This window comes from Lathamus discolor, chromosome 1 (assembly GCF_037157495.1).
Source record: "Lathamus discolor isolate bLatDis1 chromosome 1, bLatDis1.hap1, whole genome shotgun sequence".
In the NCBI taxonomy this organism is placed as follows: Eukaryota; Metazoa; Chordata; class Aves; order Psittaciformes; family Psittacidae; genus Lathamus; species Lathamus discolor.
In genome coordinates, this window is record NC_088884.1 from 107003256 (window position 1) to 107029077 (window position 25822).

Genomic DNA, 25822 nt, shown 5'->3' on the forward strand with positions numbered 1-25822 from the left:
TCTCCCCATCCTTCAGATGTGGCAGCAAGTCAATTTTCCAGACACCTAAGGTATGACTGTGCTGATAAAAAAGTATCCAAGGTATACATCAGGAATGAAAAGGTCAACCTTATCTTCACAAGTCCAGCTGAACTCTTATGGTAGGGTTGGATTTGATGGGCTGCTGATAGGAAGAAAATTTATGTTGAAGGTACAAAAAGAATCTTGGTAGCTACTTTGAAGATCTCCACATTGTGGGAGAAGTGGTATCAGCCATGAAAGGCTGGGAAATGTTAGTTGGCAATATTGTCAACAACCTGACAGGGGAAGATAAGTAGATCCCAGAAAAAACAGAGAATAGGTACTTTGAATAACACCTTCTCAAGTGCATTTTGGCATTCGCACCTATGCTAAATCAAGAAAGCTGTGTTCTGAAAAAGCAAGACTAAACCAGTGTCCATTTCTTTTGAGTGTGCCAGGTGTGCATGAGTAAAGGTTGATATAATGAAAATGTTTCTGGAACAAAATCCTGAAGTTCCTGCTGAGTTTCAGCTCAGCCATTATTCAGACAAATCCTCTGACGTTGGTAGGGGTTTAGACTCGGGGCTTCAGGAGTGAGTCTACAGTGAATTTATGTTTGCCCCTAGAAGGAATTGCATTTTTCCAGCAACAGGGTTTTTGACCTCCTGATTTATGTCTAAGGCATCTGCAGACGAGATATAAATTGTGAGCTGGAATAAACAGCGAATATCCATGTGAATTTCTGCTGCAGTATCTGCCCTACCTTTTTATGTTGAAAAGACTTTTTAAGGGTCTGTTCATGATTAGAGAGCAAAGCAGATGATGAAGGCTTAGGTGAATGACATGTGTCCATTAAAACAATGTAGCGATTGTTTTCTGTAATGGGATTTTTTCACTGTAAATAGGATTTTTTGCATGATTAAAATGTGCTGAGAGAAAACAGGTCTTAAGGCACCAAAACATGGGATTCAGTTTAAAAAGACTGGCACTGAATAAGCAAACTGGGTGTTTCATGTTACATAGCTCCTCGATTCTGTGTTCTCACAAAGTACCAGCTGCTTGAGACTCAAAAGGGAGGAGGGGGAAAAAGCAATGAAATGTCAGAGCTGAAAAACTATAGAAATTATACACTGGCCATGACAAAAGATGGAAAATCGGGTGCCTTTGTGACAGTTGGAGCTGCCTTACTGGGCTGCCATTCACACTTCCTTCAGATAGCTGGAATAAATTAACACAGCCAGTGGAGAGATGGGGCATTAGGTAGCTCTACAATTCTTTTTCATCTGTCGATGTTTGGGATGGAGAAATGAAAAGGGATGTATGTGTGCTGCAAGCAAAGGTAAAAAGTAAAGGTATCATCAAGTATAGACATGCCACCAGCCATCCATTCATAGGGTCTTTCCAACACACCATGTGAAGAAGAGCTCCTGTGAGCACTGTATATTGGCCTCTCATTCAGTTGCCTCTCTGTGTTAAATTATTCCCTCGGCCCAAAGCATGCATGAAGGATGCTGTGGCTTGCTAAGGTTGAATTCATGTGATGTTTTGCTCTCTGATATTAGTGAATTAAGCAAATGGCAGGTAATGTTTATGTGAACACTAAGGCTCCAGGAGGAGGGAAATATTGAGGGAAGGCTGCATAGAAAATAAGGGATTTTTATTTTATTTTTAATTATTATTATATTTCTGTGAAAAAAAAGGTTTTAAAATATATTTGCTTGGCAGGAGTATATGTATACGCTAGAGGGACTAATAGGAGTAAGTATTTCTGGCCTTCTCCATCTAAGTGCTTGCTTTTCTCTCTGGACAGTGACTGACAAGTGTTTTCTTGGTGCGATATTGACCATGTTACAAGTTATTCACAAGAAATATCCTTGGAGTGACTGGAACAGATTCTATTGATAAAAATGTTGTGCTCCGCACCAGGCAGGTATTGGGATGGGTGAGGAACACCAGCACCTGAAAATCAAGCCAAGGTGGAAAGTTCCCTAGCAAGTTTCTAGTTGATTGATGTAGTTTAAGGTGCAGATTTATCCAATGTTGAGTTAGGAAAGGTGCCTCTGTCTGGTGCCTTGCTTGTAAATATAAGCTCTCATTATGAATAAACAAAGCCTCCTCCTGAGCTCTGTGGGAAGTAAATGAAGCTTTAGAGTAACCTAAAACTGCATAGTCAGAACATGGTGTGTTGTGTAGGGCTGCTGTAATGTGTTCTTTTCATATAAATGAGTTTAAATTGACTCTGGTATGAAGAGTAGAACAGAGAATTAAATTAGATTAATAGATTTTTTTAAGACCAGAAGGGACCATTAGCTCATTTAGCCTGACCTCTGTAATGCGTTCGATTGGATTTCATCTGCTTCCTCTTGTACGGAGCCTAATGACTTGACTTTTAACTGAAGTGTACCTTTCAGAAAGGCACCCAGACAATCAGTGCATCACTTCACAGAGTGCTTTTCTTGGGTGGGCATTCTATCCCAGTGTTAAAGAGGTAAAATAATACCCACATTATAAATTGTACTTCCTGGTCAGCAAGTCCTTTTTGCGCCTCTTTTGCAACATGTGTAAAAGTCAAAATGTGCTTCTTGGATGTGCTTTGCACTTTACTCAGACAGTGCTCAGGAGGTTGCCTTCTGTGGGAGTTACTGGTGGGTCTGAGGGGTTTTTGTTAGGTTTGGTGTTGTGGGTTTTTTTAATTTTAAAGTGTTAGAAACTTGCTACAGGGAGTGGGAAACTCCTGAATAAGCTGGGAAAGCAAATAATTCACTAGCAATGAGAAAATAGCTTTCTGGGCACTAAACCCAATAAAGTATTCTGCTTTCAGATGCATACTTTATGAGTGTCACTAAAAGTGTCTATAAACTCTGCTTTTTAATTAGAAGAAATTGCCAGTCTGCAGAGCTTGCACACTGCTCTCTTAATGCCATTTCCATTTTTATTTGAACCAGAGTGGTAGGGAGTGACATTTAAACCTCAGAGTTTGTCATCAAGTTCTAATTTTCTCATTGATGAGAACATCTGTCCATTGGAAAGGGCAAAAACTCATTCCAGCAGTTTTTTTCCGTAAATTATTGGAAGATTTAATTCCAAATGATTGTTGGTTTGTTGGTTTGGGTTTTTTTTTGCCTTTTATTTCCCACCATCTTTTTATAGGAGCCTGTATTTACACTGGATAAAAAAAGATGATGCACCAAGGAAGTGAACTTCAGAGGATACAAAAGTGCTTTTGTAAATAGCCATTAATTGTGTTAAGATTGTTGTTACACCAGATTTTTCATGTCAAAATGTACTGGAAAAATCTGGTAGAAAGAGGTTATCATTTTCTTAATATGCAAATATAAATTGGCTGCACTATATAATGCCTTAATTTGAATTGAAATGCTGTGCTGTCAAAATGTATTTTTTCCTTCTAACAGCATATTTTCTGATATTTTGGGTAAACCTCACCTTCAGGCATTTCTTTATTGTTATTGACCACCCAAGAGAGGCTTTAGGAAGTCTATAGCTTTATTAGATTAAGCCCTGTGAGTAGTAGACATATTATTGCTCCCTTTTTCTCACTTTTTCATTGGAGAGAAAAAACCTTAAAATGGTCATGTATCAAGGAAGGCTAGGGGAGGCCTGTCTTGCATTTACAGTGTAATTTGTGACCACAATGATCTTGTGCGTGTTTGGAAGTTATCACCTCAACATAGTTGACAGCATATGCATCAGTTGTAACCAAAGAAAAAAGATTCAGATTATCCAAAATGACTCTGCCAATGTCTTTGGGGACAGCTGGTATAGGGTAATACCAATGGGAGTTTTGAGCTACAGATGTCTATGCAACCTTATTTCCACATTGAAGGTAGTAAGCGTTACCTTGCTGAACCATGGTCTTTATCTGTTTAATTCCCCCTGCTTATGACAACTTCTAGTTTGGGTGAATTTATGTAAAAAGTTTCTTTCTACAGTTAGTTGACATTTAGCAGTAATCAATGTTTTAGTGAGTAGATACAAAGCTGTAAAAGCTGGTCCTCTCCAGATAAAGGTTTTGTTACTGTGACCTTACTGTCCTCTTCCTACTCTGATTTGAAAGTTGATTTTAATCTGCAAAAGGAATAATCTTTAAAAATGTAGCATGCATGGGTGCATCAATTTAAGTCATCTTCCCTGGAAACCTTGTGGGATACAGAAGCAGCAGACATGAGCTTGTGCATGCCTGAGGTTTATCCACAACTTTCTGACATGATGTTTAATGTGATTCTTGCTCCTGTGCATGGACTGCAAAGACTGGTTTAGCATCATGATGCTAACCTGATTCTTCTGAAGTCACCTTGCAACATGACCTATTTCCTCGCTCGAGAAGCTTAGAGGAGCCTATTGAACCTCTCTGCCACAGAGGTGAGGATCTTTTGAAGGAGCAGTGTCACTGGTCTTTTGGAAGGTTATCTACTATCATGCAGCTCCAGGCTGGACAAGAATTACCATGCACTTCTGTGGGTGTGTCTTGACACAGAGGTTGCCTGTTAGCCATTGTAGGTCAAGTCAAAAAGTGGTTAAGGCTGTTGACACCAAACAGGGAGCCAGGGAAATTTGAGGTTTCTGGCTGGATGCAGTTGCGGTCTTTAAACAGTTGTAGTTTGAAGATGGACCTAACAAAGGGGCAGGGGCTCCAAGAGAAGAAGCTCTGTGTATCACAGAGCTGCCAATAATGATGATAATACATCTCCAGTAGATCTTTGATTTATCTCCTCTGCCACTTTTGAGGTATTCTTTTTTTTTTTTTTTTAATGAAGCCAATTGCTTTTCCGATGGCCGTGTTTTAAAGAGAGATGGCATCAAGGGGAGAGGAAGACTTAGCCTCTCTTTCTACTTGGAAACCACAGAAAACAATCCAGTACTTTTGCCTGAAATTTTAAAAAGGAGAGGTTGTCAAGTTTTATGAAATTCCTTAACATGCATGCAGAGGCTCTGACCTATCATTAAAGGTGGCACTTTACGTAGCTGGAATGATTCATTGAAGAGACGTCTTCTAGACTTCAAGCCTTTTAGTAAAAGCATTATTTGTTTGTTTAGAAACCTGTAAGAAAGTGCTTTGGATGTTGAGGTTATTTTGTTTCCTCAGTATCTTTATAAACTTTAGTTTTTGTTGATTCTAGAAAACAATACAGTATTTTTGGCTATCCTGGGCTTGACAGTCTTCTACTACAAGAGATTGATCATTGATTTTTATTTTTATTATTATTATTATTATTATTATTATTACATATTTAACAATAAAGTTGAGTGATGTTCTATTCGCAGCTCAGCCTCCAAGGAATGCAACTGTTTCTCATTATAAAGGGGGGGGGGGAAAGTAATTAAATTTTAATTATTTTCCCTTTTATCCAAATATCTTCACGCGGTGCAAATTAAATAAAATTATTTAACCATGACAAGCAGTTCTGCCAGTTAATCCCTGAGAAGAGAAGCTGGAAAATGTATGCCACATGCACGCAGGCAGTCACACACAGATTCCTGGAAAAAAGAAACCTAGAGGAGTCTAAGACAAGCATGAGTTAACCAGCCCAGTGGAGCTGTGAATGGGAGTTTAAGTGCTAGTGAGGTCCGTCTGCAAACTGATCTGAGCTCTTTGCAGATTCCTATCTGATACGCCGAAGAATCTTTTTCCCTTCTGGCTTAATAGCTAAAGATTAATTGAAGTTCAAGAACTCAGTATTTTTAGTTGCTTTTATACTGAAATTTAAAATGGGTAATTTAACTTTGAATTGATTTTTTTTTTCCAATATGAGCTTTCAGTATGTGCATATTTTTATCTCAGCTGAACTTGGGTTTCCTGAATTACAGGCAAGATTACCAAGAGATATTCATTAGAAAAACATGTTTATTAACAACATAAAGATTGTTGTACTGAATGCCTAAAAACCGGATCCAGTTATTAGAAAAGAAAATCTTTAAGGCAATTTCAAAGCATTAAAATAAAAATTCATCTTGCCTGTCTGGATTTGTATACCTGGTTTCATTATCTAGTGAAAAAAACGGGTGCCTTTTGTATGGGAAGTAATTCAAGGTCAAAGTTGGCCCCATTTCTGAATTTCCACAGATTAAAAACCCTACTTGAAGTCAATGGTCATGTTCCATGGAAGTGACTCTTCTCCAGAAAGACCTCATCTCACTTCTATAGGGAGGTTCTCATGCGGCCTTGTCTGGACTGTGAGATGGTTACTGGTTTGGTAAAAGCCATATCTGCAACTCTGAGATGTTTGTTTATTCAGACTTAATCTTTTAGCAGCTGAAATCACACACTGAGCTTAGAGTCATCTGAAGCTACTGCTGGAAGAAGTAAATTGACAATAAGTTGTGCACATTTTAGGGAAATACGTGTGTGTATGTATATATATAGATAGATATTTGCACATTGTTTTGATGTATTTGAAAAAGGAGGATTTGTTCCAGGTCATCTTAAAAATAGATCCTCTCACACCACAATTTCCTTCAGAGGAGGGTGGATTTTTCTGACTAATAACTGGTTTGGCCTCATGTTATGGGCCCTCAGCCCTGCAGGGCAACATAAAGCTCTTGTTGATTTGAGCCCTGTACCTTGCACTCGCTGAATTTTTAGACCAAGCAAAGAAATTGTGGTTTAGCTACCTAAAGGGGGTCTAACGAGGAATATTCCGTATCCTTTCTAGCTGGAACTATAGCTATTTTGTGGCAGTTTCATACTCTGCCCTTTTCTGTAGCTCATAACTTTCATCTGCATGTGGCAATTGTTGGAAAATCTCAGCAGTCCTTGCTGAACTGACAAGGGAGAGTCTTAAGTTTGTCGATTACTGGGCAGGAAGATCAATCATGCATCCTGCATTTTGCTGTGGAGGAAAAGGAGCAAGCACGACAAGCAAATTACTGGGTGATTTATTTATTTGCACTTCTGGGATAAAATCTTTTATCTTCATGAATCTCAGTGTTAGGTGATATATTTGTCTATATAAAAAACAATACCTTAACTGTGCATAGGGAGAAAACCTTCATGTTTCACTCTAGCTGCATTTGATATCCACAGTTAATTAGGATTGTCCAGTGTTTAATTACATATTAATGTGAAGCTATGTATTTCATCTCTATTGCTAGATGCTAGGGCTGAGATTCAGCTTCAGGCTTGCACGGAGGGATTGGCATTTAGCAGGGGGTGAATCTTGTGCCAGATTTTGTGATGGTTAGGTGAATCACACTAACAACAAACCAGCAAGGGGAGCTGAGACATGCATGAAAATGTCAAATGCCAGGAGTAGAGACATGACAAAGAGGTGGCTAGCAGAACTAACTGTGAGTATGGTCTTTTTTATGAGGCCATTAAGTTAAGCAGAGATTACTTTGGTTAAATATTACCCTTAGTGCCTTACAGGGTATCACTCTGAATAAGAGGCAGGGATGGATCCAGGCCCTGCATCTTCCTGAACTGAACTGAATTTCTTTCTGAATTTCCTGCTTTCCTATAAGCTTATTTTTCTGCTTGATGTCATTAGGTGCTCCTTCTCCAACCAGTCTCTCCTGAATGCTTGGATGCTTACCATTTTCTAGCTAAGTCATAGTTTGCATCCTCAGACGGTCATGGTATTTTCTCATTTCATTGCACCCCATAGTAAGTTTATCACCTGCTCTTTTCTGTCCATGTTATTGTTGTATTGATAGTATTTTAAATTGAATTCTGGACCTTTGGTCTGAAACTGGGAGATGTGGATCAGATCAAAAAAGGTTTGCTGACATGAAAGTGTGCCTGCACAATCTCTGACAGCAGCCTGTCCTTCAGTTATACATACTGATAAGTTCTGATGTTTCCAGTGCATTAATTTGTCTGTGACAATTTTCTTAGTTAAAATTTGAGCAGTCAAACTGCTGACCTTAGGCAACCCTAATTTCTTCCTCTTAGAGACCTCCTGCTCAATAGGAGGTCACTACTGATGAAATTCTGGTAGATGACCATCCACTTGGAGAGATTATGATAGAATATCTATGCTCTCCTTTGTCCTGCACCCACTGAAAATGTCAGATGCATCAGCTCACTGAATCATATTATTTTAGTTCAGAAAAGCATCTAAATGAGCCAGACTTTATAAACAGGGTTGAAGACCCTTACCAGCTTCTGGTAAGGGTAATACCAGCTGTTTGCTTGTCTTCCTATCTCTCCCTTTTTGCCCAGCTGTCCCTAGTAAGGAAGCCTACCAACAACTGCGAAAGGAGGCTGACATGGATAAGGATTGTTGCTGATGGCCCTTCATTATATTTCAAATCCCAAATGTGTTGTATTAGAAATCACTGTAAAATGTCAGGTTTGGCCTTCCTGCACAATAGCTTCTTCCCAGCTGAATACAGTTCATTACCATTTATGTTTACAGTCCTGTCCTAGGCTGGAGAGGGCCGGATACACAGCTGTTATGGAAAGGTGCAGCCTTGCTGAATGCTGTGAAGTTGCAGCCATTTGCACAACCTAAAGATTTGGCCATTTGTCTTGAAACTGGTTTATCATCTCTGCAACCCCAGGGCATGTTGCTCCTTGCTTGCTTAATTGCCAGTTTAATCAAAGCCTGACATGCTGTTTCAAATATGATTTCTCCTACTGAAAACTCAAGCTGTCACAGCATTCCTGTGCATGTGTCTGGTGTACACCATGAATAGCTAAAATCTATGACTACTTGAATCATAGCAGACTTGAGCTGCCCAAGTGCTCGTGACTGTTTAATGATGTTCCCATTCCCAACTCATCATTAACTTTCTTGTTGGAGGTTATCCCCAGCAGAGCTGGTAGGACAGAGCATGAGTGCTCATCTGCTCCAGTGTAAAGTCCAGCAGCCTGACTTTGTTACCAGATCACCGGGGAAGTGGGTGTCTGGGGATCTATTCTACTTCATTTTATAAATGCCCACCCCAGTACCATTTTTCACTTTTTTTTGCTTCCACTCTACATTTTGCCTTCAGGGCTGTCAACTCTAGGGACTGTGTTCTTGAGCTCAGTGATGTTTTTTTTTCCCCAAAGCCTCAGATTCTGATTGCAGGATTTTCAGTTCTAGTTAAAAGTATAAACGTTTTGCATTTCTAAGTGGAAAAAGAAGCTTTAGAACACTGTTCCTGAAGACTCTGAGGCACAGTGAGGAAAAGCCTAAATCCATAATAGTTATTTCTTGTGGGTCTTATTTGTTTTGGGGTTAAAAGTATTAGGATCTCAGAATTTGGAGTGTCTCTCCTGACTTGTACATGCTTGAGGTTGACTTTGAAATGTTTTCCCATTTTTTGAGCAATGGCATTTCATTTCAGACACCTGACAAACAGGATTTTTCAGATTCTTTTTTGTGATTGTCCTGGGAACTCTAAGCTTGTTCCAGTCATTTGTAACTTTTGTAATCAGATTGACGGAGGTACCTGGGGAAAACCTCCTTCCCTTCTCATCCAGCTTGTAAAGCAGAAAGTGTATTTACCCTCAGTCCACACCATAAGTATTTTGTTGCCCCCACTTTTTCTTGCAATCACTCCTTTCTTTTGGTCTCACCCCTTAATAAGATTTTGCAGTGGTTTTTAAACCTCTGCTTATGCTGAGCAGAAAGCCACCTTTGTGTTAAGCAGCAGGTAATTTGCAATCTGGCCTCTCATCTGTATGAAACTAACTGGACTATTTTGGCTGGCTTGTTGCAAAGGAAGAGCTTTCAGAGGACTTGCACCCTGAACATAGTAATAAAGGGTTTGACAGGGTCTCCAACCTGCTGTGAAGGTGAGAACACTTGTCCTTTTCGTAGATGAGTCAGGGTTTATCTCTTCTTTTTAGGGACTTTTTTCCCCCTATTTACTGGCCCTCTTTGCTTCTGTTTGATTTGCCTCGAAAGAACAACAGCACAATTCCTCAAATCCAGTAACTCAAGAAGGAAACCTCATCTGTAATTATATTATCCCTGGAGGGAAGGACAATGAAAGCTTGAACTCCTTCACAAAGAAATTGCTTTTACAAAGGAGCTTTAACTCACTTTGAAATAGTAGACTGGCATAGAGAGCAGCACAGCTACCTTCCTCAGTGGTGTTCCCCTCCATCTGCAGGGGATTTAGAAAGGAGGTAGACTTTTGGATGAAGCTTGCCCAGGGTTCAACTGGTTTCCTTAAAGACTGTTGTTTGCTTTTAGAAAAGTGAGTTAATGTTGCTCTGAAGGTGTCATTGCTACAGTGGGGTCACAACTACTTCTACACCAGAAAGATTTTTTAATCTCTTTTCTTATTCTTTAAGTAAATCTTGCTGCTCCAGGAACCTTTCTGCAGCAAGTGGGCTCATTTGTAGTACAGCTTCCTGAAAGCAAAATACCATCTTCTGTCATGCAATTCTTGCTGTAGTGGTCACTGAGCTGTTCAGCCAGTGTTACTTCAGTTGGAACTATCGAGTCAATCAGAGCTAGAATGGCCAATATTATTGAGGCTGCCTATTCAATCTCAAGAAACTCACCCAGAAATGATACCGCTCTTTTGAGTGACACCAAAGCCACTAAATGCTATTAGATATAACTTTAAACAGGAAGGATTAAAGAGAGTTGCTCTGTCCTTTCCCTGATCCAGGAAAGACTAGCATGTATCCATTCTGGGCTCCTCAGCAATTAGGTAGTCATTACCATTTCTCACTGTGAAGCTAATTGTTTAACTGTTGTGAATCCCGTGTCACTCAGGTGTTCTTCCTTGCTTGAGCTGGAGGAGGGTGAAGCAAGAGCTTCATGTCACTGACAGAGGCCAGGTTGGTCAGGTAGTTGTAGCTTGAGTTTGTCAGTTCCTTAATTGAAAGATCATTTAAGAAATCCAAATGCAAGGTTAAGGGCTAGTCTGTTAGAGGAAGCTTAGGTTGAGATGGTAGGGCTAGCATATATGAGTATGTAAATCTGTATGTTCATTAAAGCAACTAAGGGGCTGTAGATCTAAAGGGAAAAAAAAACATTTGCATTGAGGTATTGGGTGATTGTGTTTCAGAGATGATGGAATGTATGACTAAGGACAGTTTGGATATTGTCTGTTGCAGAGGAAAATATTCAGCAGCTAAAGCTGCCTATTAATTTTATAACATCATGTTTCACTGCTATGAGGCAGAAGGAACTGAAAGAGTTTTCAACTGGGCTGAAACACACCACCTTTATGTGTACTTTTCAGACCCCACGGTCTCATTTTCAGTTGTGCTACATGTCTCCCGTAATCCTTTTTGGGGACAGACATCAGAAATGATGCAGTGTAACATGCCTCTTCCCCCCCTACATGTATGCAGCTAGATCAGTAGGATCAGGAAATTTGGCAGTGCCTCAGGACCCTTGCCCCAGCACTAGCAAGACAGAGCAGTGCTTTTGCAGACCTGTCTGCTGCCCTTGCAGAGGGCAGACACCCAGCATGACTCATACAGTGCGAAGGAGGCTCAGGTGAGAATTAATATGTATTATTCAAGAAGTACCAATCAGGATCTTATTGTTCTAGGCAGTGTGCAGACTTATAATCAAAACTGTCATGCAAAGGCCTACAGTAACATTGTGGGAGCTAAGATAATCCAGAGATATGCTTGAAGGGCCTTAAAGAATTTAGGTTCCAAATGCAGAATATCTGATGCTAAAAAATTATATTTGATCTTGTATGAAACATCTGGTCTGTAGAATGATGCTTAATGTATGGACCTCTGTTCTGCACACAGTTATTTTGGAGTCAGTGAGCTTATGCAGTTTCTGACCCATTGCAAAAAATGTTTCAGTCCCTCACTTTGTAGAAAGAAGTGTAGGACAGCAGCATGAAGGGAACAGATGATGAAACCTCTTGTGTCATTCCTGTCTTTGTGAAGCAATGAAAAAGGGACACGGTGAAGTTTATAAAGCCCACAGTTGATTTCACCAAAACTAAAATTGGTAAGCTACAGACTTAAAATCTCTTTATGATCAGCAATTCTTCTGCATGAATCTCTAAAAAAACCACAAAACAAGCTTGTTTAAACTGGCTGAATTGAGCTCAGTTTACAGCAGGTAGGTAAAGAGGAAAAATTAAAAAACATCACCATGTTTTGACACTTGGCTAGAAAAGCTGTGGAGAAAGATCCAGTGAGCAAGACATCAGTCATTGAGTTGCAGAGCTGTGTTACACACAAAGGTGAAAAGAGAGCAAAACTAACTCACCCCCAAATTGGCTTTGCAAGGCACTTTTGGGCTACTTGGCGCTGCCTCACCTTATAGTATGAGGGATTTCTGGAGCTCCCGATCAAGGTGATAGAAATCTATGCTCTTTTACTGTGACAGGAGCATGCTTAATCTTTGCTATAAAGCTGTAAGAGTGCTCCCAGGATTTGACCATCAAAAATTGTATTCAAAATTGTCACTGATGCGGAAAGGTTACAGATATATGCACATCTAGGGACAAGGTTTAAAAACGCTTAGATTTCATTTTCTTTGGCCTGAGGAAGGGGGAGATAATTCTTAATGATTATTGGGGGAAAAAAAAAAATCCCAGTAAGGTTTTCTTTGGATGACTGTTCTAGCAGCTTGTCTGTTATTGGCATTGGAGATAAACTCAGGCCTAAAAGCTTTGCTTCCTATACTGTTACTGTCTGCATTGAAAATGTATTGACTCAGTCCTTGCTGGCAGTCAGAATGTCCATATTGCAATTACTATATATGGGTTAGGGAAACTGCTGTATTCAGATCCTCTATCCACATGCAGTGGGGAGATGCAAGAGACTTTTGAGACCTTTCTCTCCTTCTCTCAGATTTCTCCATTCAGCTAGGTTAATGATGTACAGCATGTCAAAATTAGGTGGTGTCCCATCTTCTCCTTTTCTGAGATTGAACTGAAAACATGGATTCTTTAGGAGGCTTTGATTGAGAGAGAAAACATGAAAACAGAGAGGAAGTCTGTCAGAGTTGGATCAGTTTGCCCAAACAGCTCAGTTTTTCGGCTGACAGCATTTTAGCACTCAGAGGGGAGTTGTCAAAATCTCTCTACAGGCAGCCTTGTCCTTCATGCTGAGACATACCTTATAGTATCTCAAAAAGAAAGAAAGAAGAAAAGAAAAAAAGAAAGAAGATGAGGTGGCTTAGGTTACTGTCTTTTTAGGCCATGGAGAAAATGCCCACCCTTGTTTGATTTCTTCATCAAATAACATAGTGTTAATCTCATTTACTGCTTGATCACTCACTTTGGGATGGAGCCTGTCCCCTCTTGCAGGGACTCTGCACTGTAGCTGAAACTTGTCAGCAAGCTGGAAGCAGAGCCAGGCAGGCTGTACTGCCTGTCTCAAGCCTCCCATTGCAGATCAAAAGAAGTGATTAATGAAGTTAGGGTGCACTGACCCACTTGGAAAACAAATTACTCATCTCTTTGTACTTCCTTATGAGAGCAGTAGAAAAAAAATCCTGTAACAAAGAAAGCTGCTTTAATGCTTTATTGTCTGGGTTGCAGCCACAGTGAGGATTAGTCACCTAAACCCATGGAAGACAGGAGTTAAGGTTTGTGTGGTGTGTGGTATCTTGTCATGCATCTGTGGAATATGGAATTCATTGAGCTGGACAAGAGGATTTATGTCAGGAGCCAGAGAAGAAGGCCCATGTGGCAAAATTGGTTCTTGGAGGCTTGAAATCACAGGCTCCTGGAGAGAGACTTATCTCATGTAGAAGGTGAGTGGAGGTGGGGTTTCACGTTCTTGGCAGAGGAGAGAGAGAGAAAATGACAGCAGAGGTATCAGTATGACATGGGGATGGAGACCATGCTACCCATGTAGAGACAGGCTCGAAAATAAAGGCAGAATTGGAGGGGACATCTGCTATAGGCTATCACAAATGGAGGAAAGTGAGAGTGACAAATACTTGGACCTCATCTCACAGTATTTGAAATCACAAGACACTTCAATTACCATCTCCGAGTGTATGACTTACGGATCTACCTGTCTGCTTCAGATGTGTCTCCTACCACCTAATCCAGTATCTCAGCTGATTTCTCTGACAACCTCTTCAGACGCTTTGACACTGAAATTTAAGCTAAGCATGGCAAGAGCTACTGGCTGATTTCTTGTTTTCTCTCACTGCTCCCCTTTCTACATGAAGAAGAGTGGCACAAGTAACAGAAAGACAGGGTTGTGTTCCAGGCTCTGCCTGTGAGGAGCAAGCATGCTGTAATGCATTTGGCTTTCATTAAAACCCTTGACCTGGAGCTGTGAGATGTAGCTCTCTAAATTATGCTGGCAGGTGGATTAAAAGCTGTCTGAAAGGCAGTGAAGAAAGGTTGTAATTGGTGCAAGTCTCCCTGAGGTAGGGAGAGAGTCTGGTGTGGAGATGAAGGGGATGTCCAGATACAATGCCACTACTATTCCCAGCTAAAGTTTTAAGTTACAGCTAAACTGATAGCTGTCCGTATCCCACCCCTGGCTCTTTTATTCTTACCCTTCCCCGTGCATCGGATCTGGCACTGCTGCCATGGCAGCCTGAATTTTTTCTGCTCATTGAGCCAGTGGAAAACAAGTAATTACTGGGTTTGGTGGGTCATTTTCCATCAGATCAGCTCCAGTTTGCCCCGTGCATGCATCGACAAATCTGCTGCAAGGGAGGGGATGAAAATGCCCGTCCATGTCCCATGGGAATGAAGAGTGCTGTGAAATGGGTTAGCTATAATATTATTCTGCACCCTTGGTTGAGAGTGCCCAGCTAAGAGAGATGGGGGAGACAAGAAACATGGGTGGTTTTGAGAGCCCAGCAGCAAAGGGCAGGTCCTAAAGGAGCACAACCAGAAAGAAAAGAGCAAGCAATACAGACAAAAAAATAAGGCGTAAACATCTCAAGGCAGGGAGGCAGCAGCCACCACCACCCACCCAGAAAGGGAAAACAGATCAAACCTTTCGATGATGACATCTGCTGCTCAGCTTCTGGGAGGGAACAGTGAGTGATTCTGAGGAGATACCTTTCAAAACAATGTAAGGAACCATTTTCCATCTGTGAGAGATGGATCGAATGCCTTTGGCTAGGTTTCCCCCCAAAAAAACACTTCCTAACTTCTCCATCCCAAGTCTTTTCAGCCTTGTCTGAGGCAAAACAGCCTGGGCTTGACCCACTAGGGCACTTTGACTTCTGGGACCAGAGCAGAATAAAGATGGCAGGAGCTGGCGCAGAGCTGTTTTTATCAGATTAAATCTTTGAGAGGTGGGCAAGAAAACCTCTGTGGTTTGCTGTATTCACCATTGCTAAACTCACTCTGGGTGGTTTGTGGCTACCAATATTTGTCATCTGCTGCAGGGCTCTGAGGACAGCATTGCTCTGAATACCCCAGTCTCCTCTGCACCAAAATTGCTATCCTTCTCCCTGCTGTTTTCCAGTGCAGGTGACTGGTAAATTGTATTTCATAGCACAGCAAGCACATCTGGGAGGGTGAGAATAATACGATGTGTCATGTTTCCTTAGCCTGCCAGGCAAGTTTTCAGGGAGCAAAGCTCAAAAAATGTGCAGCCCTGCAGATCAGCGCCCTGCCTTAGGCAGAGAGGAAAGCCAGACCTGGGTATGGCCCCACTGTATGTGCTGGCATGTGGGGGAAAGACAGGAGGTCTTTAACATTATTTAATTATAATGGCATGTATGAAATATTTCCTGGGTTTTTTTCCTTTTTCTTATTCCTCCTCAGCCCTAATACCAGGCTTTCGTACTGCAGGGTAAATTCTGAGCCGTGTGCTGCAGGATGCAGACCATTGCTGGAGCCAAGGTGCTGCTAAATCAAATGTTTTAAGTCCTTAACAGAGGGGTGAGGTTCATCCAAACATAAAACACAAATTACAATGTTTGCACAGCAAAACGAGGAATCTCTGTGTGACTTGAAGAAGCTTCTTCACCCCTGACTTCAGCTGGGATGTGAGTTTCTGAGTCCTGAATGCTCCTTTGAAAATATGCAGCTGCCACTAATGAAAAGCCTGCAATTGCTTCAGCTGCTATAGTACTCAGGCAGTTTTTAACCCATTCTTTTGGCATTATTTTTGACCTTATTTTTTGCCTGTATTTGAAACCTAGCTTAGGCCTTCCCAGGTAATGGCTGTCACACAAGGAACTGTTTGGTCATCAAAAAGGCCATTTTGATTTCCTTCCTCTCGCAGTTAAGGTTGTTGTTTGTTGTGACAGAGTCAAAGCAGGAATAGTACGTCCTTGAAAAAGACTGGTTCATTTTATCATGCTTTCTGCTCACACAAGCAGGCTGCCAGTTGCTGCTTTTGGATTTGCATTTACTTTAAAACACGAGATGCATGTGTGACAAGGATTTAGCCAAACATCTCTTCAGCTCACCCCTTTCCCTGCATCCTTTAATGAGCTTTCTGCCAAGAGCAGTCCTGCATCTCCTACACTCAGACTTTAAATTACACCTGTAAGGTGGCATGCATGAGCACACACTATTGGCATTTGAAAGACCTGCTATTATTTACATTTTATGACAGCTTCAAAAGCAGTGTATAGCTAAACAATATATAGAGTTGCAATATTGCAACTTTACTCCTGTCAAGAATAGTATGGAAGAAGAAACATTTGCTTGATATGATGGCTTTGCACAGAACTGTAGTCTCTCTGTCAATGCCCATTGAGGTTGCTGGTTTCTGTAACCTCCATTTTCAGAAGGCAGCCATGACCAGGAGCCAGCAGTCCCTCCATGCTCAGTCATCCTTGCAGTACCCTATATTTCCTGCTTTAGTTACGTTAAGCTTGCAGTGTTTTCTGGTATAAAATACAAATGGCAAAATGACAAGAGAGTAGTGATAATGTAGTCAGAGAGTGCCCTTTGTGAAACAGGGTTTTCTTGTATTCATAGGCATGCACAGCTTCGAGGGAAGGACATCGAAACAACCTTGGGAGGGAGAGGAGAGGGAGTGGGAGAGTTACTGTTACCCTAAGGAGTTAAAAGGGCAATGAAAGATGAAAGAGAGATGTACGGATGAAAGAGAGATGCTCCATAAATGTCCATGAATAAATGAAGTGGTAGACAGAATCAGCGCTAACTCTAACATGTCTGAGGTAGGGAATGGCTTTATAAAAGCTTTATTTAAAAAAAAAAAAAAAAAAAGCTTTTAATGCAAAATGGAAAAGGGTGGGGAGTGATGAAATTATGTTGGTAAAGGTAGTCACTGATGAAAGGCAGAAAAAAAGCCTACCAGAAGTCTGAATAAATGCCGAGTAATAGGTCTGAATTAAATTTGTTTAATGGCATGTCAAAAGAATTTGTTAGCAAACCTACCAGCTTTTTAATTTCTCTTTCCATATGTTTTTATATATCCCTACATATTATGGAGTTCAAAAAGACGTGTGATGGAGAAAAAAGGACAAGAAAAATGTACTAACTTTGGAAATTAAAAAGGATGAGAGTAATGATCCTGGAAATTGCAGTCCAACAAAGTGGAATGTAGTCTTCAGCTAGATAATAAATTCATTTTTTTTGCAAATATCCTGTTAACAGAGGATTGCAGAAATGTGGCCACAAAGTAATGTTGTTTTTACATGTCAGATCAGCACAGGCAAACTGGACTGCTTTTAAAATGATTTTTTTTTTTCCAGTTACATGGGATAAAAGGCCACAGCATTCAATTTATACTTGATCTGTAAAGATATTAGTAAAATATGTATGTTCCCCATAACTTTTCCTTGGAATATATATTCACCGTACCTCATGTGTGCCCATCCCATTGTTATAGAAAAAAAAACGTATGTGAAGAACTGAAATCAAAGTCCCGGGAATCGATGTGCGGTGTCACGGTTATTAACTCATTAGTGATCCAAGCGTGTGAGCAAACAGAATGAGGGATTCAGTCCATGGAGGTTGCTGCATTCGGAGGTGCGGATAAAGGGCAGTGAATTGGGAGCGCTGTGTTGTCAGAGGTGCCAGCACAAAATGAAATTAAATTACCTGCATGAAATGCTAGCTAGACTGTCTAAGAAGGATCTTTAGAACTGGTGAGCCCATGGAAGACAAAAACATACCAAAAGAGGCTGGAAAATGAGTGGAAAACTGAGCAAGAGATGCAGTCTGACATGGCAGCAAAAACATGTGTTGCAGTGATCATCGCCAGGTGAGGATGGTAAAGAAAGGAGACTCTCACTACTCAAGGCAAAGAGTTTAAAACATGTTTGTTTAAAAAATGTATCACCTGGTGGTTTCTCATTGCAGCTGCTGGAACTGTGTCAGGCACAGGGGAGAACTGCGATTTAGGTGCACAACTTGTCCATGCCCACCGGAGTATCCTGGTCAATGAGCAAAGGAGCAGTGGGGGAAAGAAAGGACCAACTGTTCTGGTGATTTTAGTTATTTTGGTGGCATTGCCAGCACCAGAGCTTTAGAAGACAGCTCACAAAATGTTGAGGAGGTCTCTCATCAAATGTTTAAAAAAGGCTTATTTTTTGTCTACAAGATGTTAGTGTCCTTTCTTTTTTGCTGTGGGTGTCCAGTCTATTCAGGTTTTCTCTGTAACAATGCACAGTAAAATCTCAGGGAGAAAATGAGCAAGGGTCAGGCAGAAAGGTTTCTCATGTGGATACATGAAGATAGAAGTTGTGCTTTAGGAAAGACAAATGTCATGGGCACTGGGAACTCAGCATAGGGTCAAGAGGGAGGTTTCCCCTGTTAGATGCTACTAACAGTGTGTATGTTTCTGGAAAGAATCAGGGGGAAGTGTTTTTAATAGATGAACAGATGAGACTGCTTTGTTGCTAGCTTCCTCGGTTAGTCTGTGTATTCACTTCTTTTTTCCTGCAGTTTTATATCATGGCATCTATAGATGGCTGAATCACTTAGGGGCAATTTTTTGAAGATGTGTAGATGTTTATTTTCTGTCTATGAGCATCCAGATCCCTTTAAAAAAAATCCCTTAGGCCAAGCTATTATGTTTCCTTCAATCTTCGCAAAACATTATCTTTGTTCTTCTAAGTTATTAGCTTTTTAAAATGCATTGTATCTCTCATGTCAGGCTTGAAATTAATGGCCAGCCAGGCACTTTTTCTAATCCACAAACATCCTTACCCAAGGAAGAGCATGTTACCAAGTAGTCTTTCAAGGTCATATCTATTGCTCAAAAAACTACCACTATCAGAAATGATTCTTTTCACATTGCCACAGTATGTGCATATTGCCTGACTACTATGGATGTTATATACTGTCCTTGTTGAGAGAGTTGATATGAGCAGAAGATGGGCAGTTTGTGGCTAACCGCATCATATTTGTTGTTTGCCCTGTCTCACCTGAGTTGGTTTTGACATTTAGGTAGTGTTGGCCGGATCTGAATCTTTTTGGTGTAATACAAAAAAAGCAGATAAGAACTGAACCCTGATTGTCTTCCAGTATTAGTCCTTGTTGCCTCTGGCCCTCTCTGCACCACTCCTGACAATCACAGGGGGCCATGGCCATGTCAGTGGCCAGACCTTGCCAGCAAGAACTATAAAGGAAACAGCCCAACCTTAGCAATTAGATATGAAACTGGCAACTTTATCACACATTACTTTGATGATTATGTTTGATTGCTCTTTACTTTTTTACCTGGGAGCTGGCCGCAGAAACACCAGATGGCTACAGTCAGGGTGGGATTTGGAGAAGCCTGTGCAAGCTGTTATGAGACAAGTCATGCTCAACTTCCCATTAGCAACAGAGACATCTTGACCTTTGGTATTTTGTCAGAAGATGTTTTTGTTTATTTTTTTAATAACTAAATCTGAGCCACACATTTAAAGAGATGCAGTTATTTTTGGAGTGTCCTGCAAAATTCTGAAAGGACCTGCCACCAGCCATTTCCCCTTCTATACGCACTTATACCTGGCCAGCATTGCTTAGTGTGTGGGCAGCTCTTCAGGTCGAAGAATGGTCAATCAAATAGGCTAATGGATATATAGATGTGCGGGTAGAAATGAAAGCCTGACAGCTGGAGAGATGGTCACTCAGGCAAGGGAGACCATGCCCCACCTCCCGGTGCTGCACCATTGACAGCTCAGACCCAGCATGCAGAAAAAGCAGCTGAAGGACAGGACAGTTTGGAAAGGGAGATGTTGAGTGTTTCTACCATCTTTTTTTTCTTTAAGGCTTTCACATTCCTCTTTTCAAGTGTTTTTCTACAGTTGCTGGAACTGGAGAGGGGGAGATTGGAGTCACTCATTCCTAGACCTGGGGCTTGCAGTAAGCATCCGAAACTGCAAAATGGAGAAACTGCAAAAGAGACTGGGAGTTGGCATCACTTGGCAAAACTTCTTCTGTCAGTCTTTGTGACCAACTTGAGTTGCACCAGTGATTATCAGCCTCAAAATCTGGCACAGGTCCCTTTGGTAAAATTTTGGGGTTTTAATGGATTCAGTGGCAAAACTTGTAATACCATTAATACCAGAAGGACCAGCACTCTGATCTTAAAGTTTGGCCTCCTGACTTGGAGTTTTCTTTGTGTGCTTGTGTATCGGTCGCATTGCTAGGTCTTGCTTCAGGCACAGCATCCTCTTCTCTTCCCTCAACCCTCTCAGATGTCAGCATTGCTAGTAATAATAAGAAATTATTATTTATATATATATAATATATATAAATATATTGTGATAATATTGAAATAATGTGATTCTGTTGATTAACAAGAAGGTTTACAAAGTATCTTCATCCTGAATGTATAACTGAGGCCATGAGAGCCTTTGTTCCTTGTACAGTAAGACTGTGATGAGTCTGAAGAGCAACTAAGCTGGCGTTCATGCCCAGAAAATGAAATACAACAGTTGTTTGCATTGCTTCATGATAGACAAAATACTAAACCCAAAATTTGATTGATTAGCATTGTGAGAAGTGTACAGTCTAACCAAAGTCAAGTTTAATATTTTCTTGGAAGTAATGTGTTTTACATCAGCAGCAAGTGGATAAAAGCTTTCTGCAACTTTTTCCATTTATCAGAAGAAAGCATTTGATGCTCCTGCTTTCTCCATATTAGGTAAAAGCTTTAATAAAACATTCATAAATTTCCATAGTTATTACTGAATATCTAGAGAAACTTGTAGATGTTTTGTTGTCTTTTATATACTGTGAATGTATAGTCTTTACTCCAGCCTAACCCAAATCGTTTTTGTATTTGGGATCACTTGGTCCCGTGAAGACAAGGTGATAAAAATCAAATAAACAAACAAAAGAACCTAAAAATCCCAAACCAAACCAAACCCATTTGCTAGCAATGGGCCCATAGAGCAAAAAAGGCTGTTTGAGCTGTATGAGACAAAGCATTGCAGCAGGTCAAGTGAAGTAATCCTGCCCCTCTGCTCAGCACTGGTGAGACATATCTGGGTGCTGGGTCCAGTGCTGGGCTACCCGGTACAAGAGAGATAGGGGCTTACTGGAGCAACTCTAGCAAAAGGCCACAATGATGAATAAGGAACTGATGCACCTTTATGTGGGGAGAGGCTGAGAGATCTGGGACTGTCCAGCCAGGACCAGATGTGGTCCAGGGGATCTTAGTGATGTATGTAGGTCCCTGATATGGGGGGAAATAAAGAAGACGGAGCCAGCCTCTTCTGAGAGGCAGCCACTGACAGTACAAGAGGCACAATTTGAAATACAGGAAATTGCACTTAAATGTAAGAAAAAGTTTGATTGTTTGTTTGTTTGTTTGTTTGTTTGTTTCCTATGAGAGTGGCCAAGCGCCAGTACAGGCTGCCAAGAGAGGTTGTAGAGTCTCTATGCATGGTGATACCAAAAATCAGACTGGACATGTGCCATAGGCTCTTGTTGCCCTTGGGCTGGACTGGATGATTACCAAATTTCTGTGCAAACCTCGGCTATTTTGCAGTTCAGTGGTATTTTTGATACAGTCTGTCTTATGGTTATAAGGCACTGATCGTGTACATTGAGCAGGTTGAAGTGAGAGCAGACCATCTGTCTGTTTCTACTGCAGAACTGGGCAGCTATTAAATGATGACCTGTGCTCACTAATGACATCAAATGGATTTTTAACATGTAAAAGAGAAGGAGAATGCACTGTAACTTGTTATTAGCTATGAGCTCGCCTGAAGCAGATTTCCCATGTTAAAGCACTTAAAAGCAAATACAGAATTTATGATGTGTTGGTAGATTTTAAATTTAGCGTCCAGTTGTTGTAATGGCTAATAATGTAAATTATCTGAGTCAGCCTCAGAGTAAAGCAGTAAATATATCCTGCCTAGACACACTGTTTTTTCCCCCCCTTTCCCATTAATATTTCATCCCCCCAAAGAGATGTTTTCAATGTACTATGTGCACCAGCATACTGCACTCGTGGTATTCCTGGGTGTCATTTACAAAGAAGCCTGAAGACTGTACCGCTGCTCTGCTGCCTTGATGCTAGCTTTGAAATTGCTTGGAGCAACAACAGGAAGTGTCAACAGGGAGCCGTATTAATTATTTGGAATGTGTCTCATAAGAGGAATCAACGGCTTTTATTGCAGCACGAATATTACTTGAAACGGGAAGGTTACTCTAACTGTTATCGTAATCTATGTGTCATTAACTTTCTGTGTTTAGAAAAAGAGATTAACAACCCTGTAAATTGTTACAGTAAATAGATGAACTATAACAACATTTTTATTATAAAGAAAAAGTTTATTTATAAGTTTATTTATAAGTTTCTTAATATAGTTACCTCTAAATTACTGGAGAAGAATTAAGTCTTTAGCAACTGGGAAACTGCATAGTGTTTTGGGGAACCAAAAAGCTTCCACCCAGGTGAAATCAATGCCAAGCTCTGCAAGCTGATATCTTTGTCTTCTGCAGGTGGGAAAAACAGATGCATTTGTACTTCATACCATGCTTCCTTCAAAAATTGCTGTGACACAGAAATGCTTGCTTCCCTCTTAGAGTGAGATTAACAGATTGAATGGCCTTGTGTGAAATTGGTTGTCTTCCATAGCATATGGCCTTTTGAGAGAACATCATGCAAAATATATGTGGTAGTTGTAAAGGAGGTATAACTAAAGGTCAGCATAGTACCCATGTCTTCATGGAAATAACAAAAGAAATGGGAGTGTTTTCAACCGTTCATCAGGGGTCTCCAAAATGGAAGTTCATTGTGAAAAGTACACAACCAAACAAAATACTTGCAAATCTGTTTTGAACCCAGTGCCATTGAAATCCTTTATGTTTCATTATAGCCCTGATAGATCTCGGTAGGAAACAGTGGAACTAAAACACTTATTTGTCCACAGGGCAGGCTCACCATGGGCAGGTCTCCTACATTGCCCCACCGATCCACCTCGATTCGGATCTGGAAAGGCCGCCATCCAAGGGTGAGTCAGTGACACAGTCTCCATGCACATGCATTGCAAAAACCTGCCATAAGCATGAGTGTACCTCACTTGTTCATAGAGCCTCCATGGTAAAGTTATCACCCTCCATCCAGGGACACTCTCAGGAGCAAATTAATTCCTGCAAGAAGACTGTATGAGAGATGACTGTAGCTCATGTGCCCCATTACATAACTTTGAACATATCAGCTTGTTCACAAGTTACTCTTCTGTTCCCATTATTTCTGGAGGGACAGGTATACTTTTGGTCCTGCCCTCTGCCTTCCTCTTTTCCTTCCTAATGACAGTGCACAGGCACAGGGGACTGGTGGCAGGAGAACTAAAAAAAAACCAAACCAATCAAGCAAATAAACGAAAAGCAACAACAAACACCGGTGATGCACAGTACAGTTGCTCACCACCCACTAACTGATACTCAGATTCCCCGAGCAGCGATCAGTCCCTTCCAGATAACTCCACCCAGTTTATATACTGGGCATGACGTACTGGGGTATGGAATACCCCTTTGGCTAGTTTGGGTCAGGTTCCTGTCTCTGCTCCCTCCCTGGCTCTTGTGCCCCTCCTCACTGGCAGAATGTGAGAAACTGAAAGGTGCTTCATCAGGGTAAGTGCTACTGAGCAACAGCTAAAACATCAGTGTGTTATCAGCATTGTTCTCAGACTAAAACCAAAATGCAGCATTGCACCAGCTACTCGGAAGAGAAATAACTCTATCCCAGCTGAAACCAGGACATCTTTGCAGTGATTATTGTCATTCTGCCCTAACACTATAAGGCTGCAAGTATGTTTTTGTGTGCACATTTCTCTAAGAGTTCATGATTGTAAAATGCAGCATGTTAATGCAAGATTAATCAGAATAGGCACTGTCATTATGTAACATGAAGAAAGCTGTTTTCCAAATCTCACTTCTTTATCCCTCTTTTACATTCTGGGAGACAAAAACCTTTGTGTTGATGAATTGCAGCTGTAACTATAAACCCTGCTCCTCCAAATAGCCCAAGGGCTTTGTGGGCTAATTGAAAGCATACAGTTAATGTTTTTGGATGAAAGACTCCCTTAGTTCTGAGTGAGCTTTTCCACCAGCATCCATGTGGATGCTCTAGATCTGTACTTTGATTGAATAAATATTTACTGGGCTTTTTCCCTTTGTAAGCATGAATGTGTTTTCTTAGCTGATGCAGTAACAAAAACTAAGGAATTGACTCTTGTACAGAAGCAGCCTCAACACTATTATTCCTTGGAGATTCCCCTTGCATCTCTGCAAGGTGGAACCTTGTGTTGGGTGGTGGAGATTCAGTGTGAGGATGCTGGATTAACAGTCCTTTCTCCAAATCTGGTTTTGTTGTGAGTCAGGCTGGTCACAAACAATCTCCTGGAAGTCCACAACCTCTATTCAGCTTCTTCTGGACCACTTGAAAACTTCCAGTTCTGTAGTAGAGTTTACTACCTTGCTTTTTTAGCAGAACACTACATTAAGGCATAGACAGTTATGACTTCCAGGACTTTCTTGCTCCAGTCTGTCTTTGATGTTGGATGTGATGATTCAGAGCTTATTTAGAACAGGTAAATCTTTGCTGTGGTATCTGGAGCCAGCCAATGCAAGACTCAAGGATGGTGGAACAGCAGCGGCCAAGAAACCTGTGCCTTGCTGTCTCCAAGATGAAAGAGCCATTGCATGAGTGCACAGCTGCCTCTGCAAGATGAATGGTGCTGACACCAGAAGTAGGGCAAAATGGGTCAGGTAGAACAGTTGCAGCTTGTGCAGAGAAGATAAAATGGAATTTATCCAATGTAAACTGCTACATTAACTGCTTCCACCAGGGCCTTCACCTCCCCATGAGGATTCTTAAAGAAAAGGCTGCTCAGAGTGGAAGGACTGATATTACTGCTGCTACGTGCTGGTAAAAGGACTCGAACCCTCTTGTGTAACTTAATAGGAGAAGGCCAGGGAGGCAGTCAGCTCTGAAGGCATCAATCTATCAGGTGGTGACTAGGGAATGTTAAAAATGTATTAATTGTTACTGTCTTCTGGGGAAAGAGCAAGCATTTCCTCTAGCCCTGAGATCTGGCACGTGTAGCAATACTTCTGCATCTGCTGCCTCATTTCCAACCTCAGTGCCCAAAATCCGTTGGAATGTTGTAATAATTATGGGTGTTTTCTTTTTCTTTCCTAAGTCTGTGAGGGTGATGAAGGGTTTGTCTGCATTTTCTGACACCTTACGACATGCTCAGGTCATGTTTCAAGCTTCATCCCATAACCACAAGAGTTGTTTCAAGCAAAGGAGGCAAAATCATCTCTGTCCTGAAGCTCTCGTTGATTCTTCACATTTCCAACAGCTGGAACTCTAAAAAAAGAGCAGCATTATGACAGTCATCATGCATCACTAATGCTTTTGGCTGTTGCTTTGATGCTCTTCATTTCCCTTCTGCATCGCCCCTTACACAGAGATGAGCACCAGATGCAGGTCAATGTTGCAGTTGGAGTGGCAAAAAAAAGAAGCCACCATATAATTTTAATTGTAGTAAATGGAAATAGAGCCAGGGTAGGATTCACAGTCCTC

At 41.0% G+C, this 25822-nt stretch overlaps 1 protein-coding gene across 9 annotated transcripts in view; it reads left to right on the forward strand.

Moving 5' to 3' along the window:
* ADGRL3 (adhesion G protein-coupled receptor L3) overlaps positions 1–25822 on the forward strand; it is a 518947-nt gene that overhangs the window by 346271 nt on the left and 146854 nt on the right. For all 9 annotated transcript variants that reach the window (XM_065689629.1, XM_065689683.1, XM_065689621.1 and 6 more), the window contains one exon: positions 23163–23243. In XM_065689629.1, coding sequence (XP_065545701.1) covers positions 23163–23243 — 81 coding nt within the window. The remainder of the gene's footprint in view (positions 1–23162; positions 23244–25822) is intronic.